The 10804-nt window shown below is 45.6% G+C and overlaps 1 protein-coding gene across 1 annotated transcript; it reads right to left on the minus strand.

Moving 5' to 3' along the window:
- Positions 1-10297: 10297 nt before the first annotated feature.
- BJ212DRAFT_1307214 (uncharacterized protein) lies at positions 10298-10686 on the minus strand (the record flags this gene model as incomplete). Its single annotated transcript, XM_041333843.1, has 2 exons — positions 10298-10540; positions 10589-10686. Coding segments are annotated over 2 exons (341 nt in total), but the record flags the coding sequence as incomplete, so codon positions are not given.
- Positions 10687-10804: the final 118 nt, after the last annotated feature.

A 10804-nucleotide genomic window follows, 5' to 3' on the forward strand; every position in this document is an offset into this window, starting at 1 on the left:
ACGCAGAAATCAGCATGATTTCGATTGTCTTCCAGGATCGTGTACATGTACCAACTAGCAGTGTTGTGTAGAGAAGTGCTTGTCGCGTATTCTGCTTGGAGGAGATATTCGGTCGATGATCCGTCGTAGTATTTATTTTAGTTATGCTGTTTCGAAGTATATTTGAGACGAGGTTTATGTAGACAAACCCATTTCTCATTGTATCACTGCTAGAAGTCAGTGAGCCGCCCGTCCACACCTGTACCAAGTGGCAAGCTGAAATTATCTGGAGTGTCTAGAAATCAATCCAGTCGATTCCCAGACAGCTGATTCTCGTGTTTGCGGAGTTCCGTTGTCTGAGCACACATAGCTGATAGTTCATTAGTCTCATATGCGGTTTCATCTATCCGGGCCACGGAAAAGGAACAGGATTGAATCGCGCGGTCTATCACGAACGAGCGTGGCAAAGAGATAAGGTATGTTGAGCGGGGAGTAGAGAATTAGAGAATCAGAGCTAACTATGAATGACATCGACCACGATATTCTGGAATTGCATCCATACACACGTTGATCGGAGCCGCACCATCATAGTATTCTGCCTATGCGACTGCAAACTATGCGTTGGGTCTGTGTCCTTGCAAGATCTGCTGGAGTTTATCCCGCCAAGGATGACTGTCAGAGTAAAGCACCAAACGAGATACGTACATACATATACCCATCATTGACACTGACCCTAGAGCCAGCAGATGATCTATGATCAGAACGACAATGCGTCGCTTCATGTGTCTATCTGGATCGACGATTTTAGGTATCGATGGGGACACGAGGTACATCGATGGCGGGAAGTTTCTTTGTATGAAGGGAAGGCTTAGATATGAAGCTTGAATGTTCGATTATGGCCGGATGGAGGACGAAGTCTATGGGCGCACAATGAATCAGAAGAGCAGGATGATCAGATAGGCTAGATAAGGCTCCGATTAGACGCACAACTTGACGGGAGGGCAAGGCCACCTTTGTCATCCATCTGGGCCGCAGAGGAGTGCCGAATCATGTGTGAAGGGTAGAAGCAGGGCGTCGATGTCCTGGAAACCCCAGTCAATTAATTGGGTGCCCACCATCTGATTGAATCCACTTTCACATAGTCACGTCTGCGACAACAATGTTCTTGTTTCAAGCATGATTCAACGATACAGTGTATGATTGAATTAGAAAACTTATGGCCCGAGTATTTACCCCTATCACAGATGCGCATGGTAAGGAGATGTGATGAGCTGAGCGGGGAGTAAGCGCACCTGATAAAGTATCACCAAGGCACCACTTGTCTGAGCACAAAAAAGTGTGCAGTCATCTATCTGGGCCGTACATGTAGAACGGGATGCAAAAGTTCTGTGAAGCAGGAAAGTCAAAGCAGCCGTGTATCTGAGCTCAGACAACTGATAGCCCCAAGGATTTCACAACCATCAAATCAATTCGAGATCTATCATCCATGTGAGCATAATGAAAGAAGGAGAAGGGACCATGATGAGCAGAAACCCAGAAGAGTGATGACACAGTGCCCCTGGTTCAGCCACTGTGACACTGCCATCTGGACTTGACTCAGGCAAATGGGGAAATTATGTTTATGAAGACGAACAAAGCGAGGGGAATGGCGGATGGTGTGCGAGGAACTAGAGAGAAGGAGTAGCGTTGAATTAATGGCAATGATTCATGATGCTAATGAGTAGAAGCCGAGATGGCTGATAAAGCAACGAGTCAGCTTCGTGGTCATCACCATATTTCCCATGTGGGCTGTCCGTGTGAGTGCAGTGGGAGGTGCTGGGTCGCGGGGAGTCAGAGCGTATCCTGGATGAAAGTTCACGGAATATGCTTACCTTGTGTTGACGAGGTAGAGCAGTCTCGCAAGAAGAAATGGCACGTAGTATGGCAGTGAAGACGACACGGTGGAACTTAATATTATCCCAAGTAAGCCCATTTTGCGTGCAAATGAGCAGAGATATTGAGTGGGGGTGATGGTGATTGTAGTAATAAGTGAATATTTTTACGAGATGAGGGCGCGGGCGGTGTTGCTCGACGTTGCAAAAAGACACTCTAAATAGGTCCCATAAAGGAATATCGATGCTGTCAGATCGGAAATTGGCTAACAGAACGTATATGTGATATAGTTACATGCACTGGATTTAAATCTGTGGTTAGTAGGGAACGTTCGGAAGATGGGAACGTTGACGACGTACCACGTGGCCAGAGGGCAAATAGCTTACTCCGAGTCGGTTCCTTCGAACAATTTCAAACCCAGACCGGCGCCTGCACTCTCATTTCCGTGCTTCATGCAGCCTTCTCGAGCTATTCATGGATGTATCATGATGCCCACAAAGCTCAAAATCAAGTCAGAAGGTTTTGCAACATCGAGCCAGTGTACAGTGATCTACGCAGCCTGGCTTTTGGAGGAACAAAAATACCTGGTACGACGATGAATGCTTTCGGTGCAACCTTCCAACAAAATGAAGAGGTAGCAGATTATGTGATACTCCTTCTATCCGCGGTATTGAGGCCAAGATCAGAGACTGGCGCATATAGTACCTTAAGAGAGCATATTGAAGTGGCAGTCAGTCTCCCGCACTGCATACATATTTCATAAACATTTACCTCGTTATAGTACTCTCTTGTCCCCGATGGATAATTCCTCTCTACGGCGGCAGGCCCTTGCATTGGGTGCTGACTTGGGTCCACTTCTCCGAGCACGGGGTGCATGAAGGTTTAGTGTTTCATCACAGATACGTACAGTGGGTGTACGGGGTCTAGAATTGTTCGAAGCAACTGAGTAAGGTTCGAATGATAACAGGGTGTTAGAAACCAAATCAAAGTCTACTTTGATTCATTAATCGAAGGCTTCCGCTTTTGCTTGTTTTCGCATCGCAATACTTCAACCAATTTCAAGGCGCGCATTATTAAATATTCATCACCATCATGCCAATTTTGGTGATACAAGCGCTGAACGATGGTATATCTAGCATGAACACTAGATTGTTATAACCCCCAACAATCCCCACTCACTCACACCCATATCTCGAATATGACTGTGGTCTCAGATGATCCCAGTTGGTGGCCGTACATCAGTTCGAATATTCTTTACAGTCGTTGGTTGGGTTTGTTGTACCAATCAGTTGGTGATGTCTCGATCTAACATTGACTTGCCATTTCACAGTTGCCGCCGGCGTCGTGGTCGTATACGATTGGGGTGAGTAGAATAGTACCAGGTTCGAAAACCGCCGATATTCTGATGATATTTCCAGTGTTAACACTTGGACAAGAGGTAGGTCGGTGCTATTGCCGGAGCAGCCAACTCACTAAGAACGATGTCATAGGTCGAACTGATCTGGGTGAGTGACAGAGTCCCATATCGGAATAACAACAAGGGAATGCAATGAATTCGCGACAGAGGCAACGCTGGTCTCTCATGACTGTGCTGTACCTGGTTGTTCGTATCTCATGCTATACTATAGCATGGTTGGCAAGTTGTGCTGACTGCAAATTGTTCTAGATACGTTATATTGGAATACCATATTCTGTGTATGTTTTTTATGCCAACAAGTTAGTACTGTGCTAATGGCCCATCTCTCAATATCAGTATCAGCGCTCTGCGTATGTTTCATATGCACTGTGTTCGACTCTTCTGACCGGCGGCACACAGCAAATATGCCATTGGTCTCGCTGACAGATGCAGTGAGTATTCTGCAACTATCTCATTCCAAACTGATGAATACACTCATACGCAGGGGTGAGTGAGATTATGAACATTGAACTTGCCTCAACATGATAACTACACAGATGTAAGTCTGAGCATTTGATCCTAGTATGAGGGTGATCACTAATTGGGTGTTTCAGGCAATATTATGGACTTCGCAATAGGTGGGACAAATATGATCGTAACTGCCATGTTGGGCGGTGAGTTACCCAGTTGCAATACCTCGGCGATATTGACTTGACTGAAACACGATGCAAGTCATCATGATTGCTCGGTTGAATGCCATGTATGAGAGATCTAGAATCATGTTTATCTTCCTTGTCATTATCTTCCTGGCTGTTACCATTGCTTGCGGAGTAATCACAGCAATAGGACTCGAGCATACTGTAGCAGGTAAGCTTTACTTGTTTACTTGAAGAAACATAGCTCATCGGACAACCACCAGCGGAGCTGATACTCTCTGGCATGTATATGTGCAGTTATGGATCTGAGGGGGACGCACTTCTGCCCTCATTGGTTTGGATGCTCAACACTGTTTGGGAGATCCTCGCACTATGTCTTTCTGTCTGGATTGCTGTGAGACACTTCCGTGACCTGCGACAATTCGGCCCATCGACAGGATCGACCATCGGGGACTGTTTCAGAGTGCTGATAAAATCTCATGTGCTTTATTTTGCAAGGTGAGCTTGTAATGTGAATGTCATTATCTTTTTCTGCTGAAGTTCGGCACGTGCTAGCTTTTTTTGTGTCTCTTGCATCGAGCTTAGTTATGCCTCTCCAGGGGTCGCGGTGCGCCGGCCTGTCACTGACATCTGCTTGTAACCACTGCTCATCATTTCTATAGGATTCAAATTCTATCGGAACTGAGATACTCTCTGGTGTTCTTCAAATTTTATATAGCGTGCAGTTGTTTCTACTGGGACCACGCCTCATCCTTAGCGTTCGAGAATATCACGCAAAACTTGTGGCCGACTCTGACGCAGAAACTAGCATGATTTCGATTGTCTTTCAGGAGCACATACATGTACCAACTAGCAGTCTTGTGTAGAGAAATGCTTGCCGAGTGTTCTGCATGGAGGAGATATTCGGTCGAGGATCTGACGTAGTATTTATTTTAGTTATGCTGTTTCAAAGTATGTTTAACACTGCTGGAAGTCAGTGAACCGCTTGCCCAAACTTGCATTAAGCGGCAAGCTAAAGTTATTAGCAACCAACCCAGTCGTTGATCCCTAGTCAGTTGATTCCTGTGTTTGCGGAGTTCCGTTGTCTGAGCACACAGATGATGAAGAAGTGACCTCGAAGCATGAGGCACAGATGGCTGATAACTCATCAGTCTCAGATGCGTTTTCATCCATCTGGGCAACGGAGAAGAAAAGGAATGAATCGCGCGGACTCACGGTTCGACTCTAGCCTCTATCATGAATGAGCATGACAAAGAGAGGTGTGCTAAGCGGGGAGTAGAGAATTAGAAAATCGGGGCTAACTGTTAATGTCGTCGATCACGACATTCTGAAATTGCATCCATACATACGTTGATTGGAACCACACCATCATAGTGTTCTGCCTATGCGACCGCAAACTGTGTGTTGGGGTCTGTGTCCTTGTAAGATCTGCTGGGGTCTATCCTGCTAGGGACGACTGTCAGAGTAAAGCACCGAACGAGATACGTACGCACATATACCCATCATTGACACCGACCCTGGAGCCAGCAGATGATCGATGATCAGAAAGACAATGCGTCGCTTCACTTGATTATCTGTTGGCCCGGGTACGTGAGCTGTGGCCCAGACAGCTGATGGACCAGAAATTCTATGAGCCTGCGAAATACTTTGGAATGATTTGTCTAAGGAAACATGAGAAGAAACGAGAGTGATTGGACAAGGCCAGGTGACTGATGATACCATGGCATTGCTGAAAAATATATATTCAGAACCATGGCATCATCAGTCATCTGGACCAAACGAATGGAAAGCGAGGAGAATGGAAAGTAGAAGCAACCTGTCTGAGATCAGGCAGCCGATGGCCCAAGGGTTCCGCAGCATAAAAACTTTCGCCTTCTCCTGAACTAGTGTCCCTCTGGGTGAAGAGGGATAGGTGACGTGGGCAGGCGAAAATCTTGCAATGAACCCTGTAATCGTGATCATGATACAGTGACCTTAAGAACGGTGATTCTGGATGCAAGAGTGTGGAGGTAGAGAATGGGGATGTATTCGAAGATATCTTGTGGGGGCGTTAGGAGGTATCAAGATGTCTCCCATGTGGGCCGTTAGAATGACCAATAAGGAAGATAACTTGTGGGTGACCGGCGATATGCGGAACGAATCAATGGAAGGTGGTCATGAGGATGAGAGCCATTATGATCGACGATTTTATGTATCGATGGGGACACGAGGTATATCGATGGCGGGAAGTTTCCAGTTCGAACGTTCACGGAAGATGCTTACCTTGTGTTGATGAAGTGAAGCAGTCTCGCAAGAAGAAATGTGGCAGTGAAGACGACACTATGGGACTTGATATTGTCCCAAGTAAGCTCATTTTGCGTGCAAATGGCCAAATATATAGGGTGGGTGTGATGGCGATCGTAGTAATAAGTGAATATTTTTTACAAGGTGAGGGCGTAGGGGCGCAGGCAGTGTTGCTGTCGAGACTCGACATTGCAAAAAGATACTCTAAATAGGTCCCATATAATGGAAGATTGATGCTATCAGTTCGGAAATTGGCTAACAGAACGTATATATGATAGTTACATGTGGATTCAAATCTGTGGTCAGTAGAGAAATGTTCTGGATATATTGGAAAATGGGAACGTTGACGATGTACCGTGTGGCCAGAGGGCAAATAACTTACCCCAAGTCGGTTCCTTCGAACAATTTCAAACCCAGACCGGTGCCGCATGCACTTTCATTTCCGTGCTTCCTGCAGCCTTCTCGAGTTATTCATGAATGTATCATGATGGGCCCACAACGTTCAATATCAAGTCCGAAGGTTTTGCAACATCGAGCCAGTGTACAGTGATCTACGGAGCCTGGTTTTTGGAAGAACAAAATACCCGGTACGATGAAGAATGCTTTCGGTGTAGCCTTCCAGCGAAACGACGAGGTAGCAGACTATGCCACACTCTCCTTCTATCTGTGGTATTGAGGCCAAGTTCAGGGACTCGCGCATATGGCGCCATAAGGGTGCATATTGAAGTGGCAGTCAGTCTCCCGCACTGCATACATATTTCATAAACATTTACCTCGTTATAGTACTCTCGTCCCCGGTTATACAGCGGCAGGCCCTTGCATTGGGTGCTGACTCGGGTCCACTTCTCCGAGCACGAGGTTCACGAAGGTTTGGTATGTTATCACGGATACGTACAATGGGTGTACAGGGTCTAGGATTGTTCAAAGGAACCGAGCGAGGTTCGAATGATAACAGGGTATTAAAAACCGAATCAAAGTCTACTTTGATTGATTAATCGAAGGCTTCCACTTTTGCTTGATTTCGCATCGCAATACTTCAAGGCGGGTATCATTACATTCATATTCATCACCATCATGCCGATCTTGGTGATACAAGCGCTGAAGGGTGGTATATCTAGCACGAACACTAGATCGTTATGACCCCCAACATCCCCCACTCGCTCACACCCATCTTTCGGATATGACTGTAGTCTCAAATGATCCCAGTTGGTGGCCGTTCATCAGTGCGGATATCTATTTCAGCTATTGGATGGGTTCGTCATATCAATTGGTGATGTCTCGATCTAACATTGACTTGCGGTTTCACAGTTGCCGCCGGCGTCGTGGTCGTATATGATTGGGGTGAGCAGGACAGCATTCGAAAACCCTAATATTCTCATCATATTTCCAGTGCTATCACTCGGACAAGAGGTAGGTCGGTGTTATTGCTGGAGTGGCCGACTTGCTAAGAATGGTGTCGTAGATTGAACTGATCTGGGTGAGTGACAGTCTCATGTCAGAAGAAAAGCAACAGAATACAATGAATTTGGGGCAGAGGCAACGCTGGTCTCTGATGACTGTGCTGTATCTCGCTGTTCCTACTTCATGTTAAGCTAAAGCGTGGTTTGCAAGTTGTGCTGACTCCAAAATGTTCTAGATACGTTATATTGGAATACCATATTGTGTGTATGTGTCGAGGTCAACAAGTCGGTGCTGTACTAATAGCCCATCCCTTGCTATCAGTACCAGCGTTCTGCGTATGTCTCATATGCACTGTGTTCGATCCTTCTGACCGGCAGCACAGCAAATATGACAATGGTCCCGCTGACAGATGCAGTGAGTATTCCGCAACCACCTCATTCCCATCCATTGAATACACTCATATGTAGGGGTGAGTGAGATTCTGAACACTGATTTTGGCTCAATATAAGGACTCAACAGGTGTGAGTCGAATATTTGATCCTAGGCCGAAGGCAATCACTAATCGGGTGTTTCAGGCAATATCACTAACTACGCAGCAAATGGGACAAATATGGTCGTAGCTGTCATGTTGGGCGGTGAGTTACCCAGCAACAATACCTTGGTAATATTGACTCAACTGAAACATGATGTGAGTTATCATGATTGCTCGGTTACATGCCATGTATCAGGGATCTACAATCTTGCTCATCTTCCTTGTTGTTATCTTCCTGGCTGTCAACATCACCTGTGGAGTAATCACGGTAATAGGACTCATGCATACTCTAGGGGGTAAGTTTTACTTGTTGACTTGAAGAGCACATCTCATTGGATGATTCCCAGAGGAGCTGATACTCTCTGGCTTTCATACATGCGGATTTGAGGGTGATGCCCCGCTTCTGCCCTCAATAGTTTGGATGCTCAACACTGTTTGGGAGGTCCTCGCACTGTGTCTTTCAGTCTGGATTGCTGTCAAACACTTCCGCGACCTGCGACGACTTGGCCCATTGACAGGATCGACCATCGGGGACTGTTTCAGAGTGCTGATAAAATCCCATGTGCTTTGTTTTGCAAGGTGAGCTTGTAATGTGAACATGCTCATCTTTTTCTGCTAAAGTCCCGCATGTGCTAGTTTTGCTGGTGTCTCTTGCCTCCACCTCATTTGTCTTTCTCCAGGGCTCATAGTACGCCGACCTGTCGTTAACATCTGCTTCTAACCACTGCTAATCATTTCTGTAGAATTCAAACACTGTTGGAGTTCAGACACCCGCTGGTGCTCTTCAAATATTTGTGGGCGTGCAGATGTTCGTGCTGGGACCACGCCTCATCCTTGGCGTTCGAGAATATCACGCTAGACTCGTGGCCGACTCTGACGCAGAAACTAGCGTGATTTCGATTGTTTTCCAGGAGCGTGTACATGTATCAACTAGCAGTACTGTGTAGGACAATGCTTGCCAAGTGTTTTGCATGGAGGAGATATTTCGTTGAAGATCCATTGTAGTATTTATTTTAGTTGTAATGTTTCAAAGTATATTTAGGACAATGTTTATGTAGAGAAATCCATTTCTTGTCGTATCACTACTAGAAAGCCAGTGAACCGCCCGCCCACACTTGCACCGAGTGGCAAGCTGAATTATCCGGAACGTCTAGCAACCAAACCAGTCCTTGATGCCTGATACTGAAATACAACGCGAATCAGTATAAATCACCAGACAGTTGATTCTACACGTTTGCGGAGTTCTGCAGTCTGAGCACACAGGTGAAGTTCCGCAAGCATGAAGCACAGATGGCTGATAGCTTGTCAGTCTGAGATACATTTTCATCTATCTGGGCCACGGAGAGGGAAAATAACGCATCACGCGGACTCTTGGCTCGACTGTGTCACGGATGAGCATGGCAAGAAGATCAGGTGAAGCTAAGCAGGAAGTAGAGCATTAGAGATGGGAGCTTCAATTTAGAAGCCCTCGAGTCCACCTGTCAAACTATTGATGAGGCATCGACCACGATATTCTGAAATTTCATTCGTATTTACACTATCGGAGGCGCGCCATCGTAGTGTTGCGCGCATCTGATTATATACATCAGGAAAACCTAGGTGGACTTAATTTGACTTAAATCATCCTTAAAGTGCCTTATTTGACTTATTTGCAACTTAAACTTGAAATTTCTGTAACTCAAAATAAGGAGAATCGTAGTGTTATTTTCCCTAAATGAGGCTATTTTCCTTAAAATAAGGCGAGTGGCGCATTAAGACATGTAAGGACACAAAAGGATGCCATTAAGGAGCGTGCAGATCAGACCAGGAGCTTTAGATAAGGCAAAATAAGGAGGTTCGAAAGTTTAAGGAAGGTGGTTATAGCGTCCAAACAATAGAGCACACTCGGGTATAGTATGCATGCAGTGGAGCGGCTGGTTGAAAGAGCAGGAAACGAGGGGGAATGATGATATCGTTAGTAGTATCTGTCAATAGGTTAGTACACCAATTGGGGGTGATTCTGAGAGGTACTTACTCGAAAAAATGATGTGTCCTCGAGGCTCCTGTTTAAATGAATAAAGTTAGCGGTTGAAAAAAGAGGAAATAGATACACATTACAGATACGAAGGTGGGAGCATTTGTTGACTGGGGCGGTGGAACCATCATCTGTTGAACTGCGATGATTGAAACATGGGTTCTTCATATAGTTTTCTGACTGCTCGAGAATCTCTTGGATGCATTCATGGGGTAGAGTCTTGATACTGTCCATGTATGCCAAGTATCTGTCTCCCAATTTCCAGATGAAAATGCTGTCCCGGTATGGCTCATCTTATTAGTCACTTCGTTAAGTGTCTGTACAATCTTGTGAGTTTTACCACCGTTGTCAGCAGGGTTGCTATCAACCAACAACTGGTCTTTGACTAAGATGAGAGCGCGCTCAGCCTATGAATATAGTTAACATTCCCCAACAATGAGATAAAAAAAACTTACTGCCACAGCTGTTAGCGCCAGTGCAGTCTGATATCCAGGCTTGCCAAATTCAACCAATGAATCCACCCTTACTTTCCCGGCGACTGCGGTGAGGTGTGCTGCAAAAATGCGTAGTATATATTCTGACAAGAAGGCACCGGGTTGCTCTTCGTTGTCAGGATCTTCATAAATGAAACGGCAATCCTGGAGTTTTGATACTCAGCGTATTCCTTGTGG

This window comes from Suillus subaureus (genome assembly GCF_016647635.1).
Source record: "Suillus subaureus strain MN1 chromosome Unknown BJ212scaffold_464, whole genome shotgun sequence".
Taxonomy (NCBI): Eukaryota; Fungi; Basidiomycota; class Agaricomycetes; order Boletales; family Suillaceae; genus Suillus; species Suillus subaureus.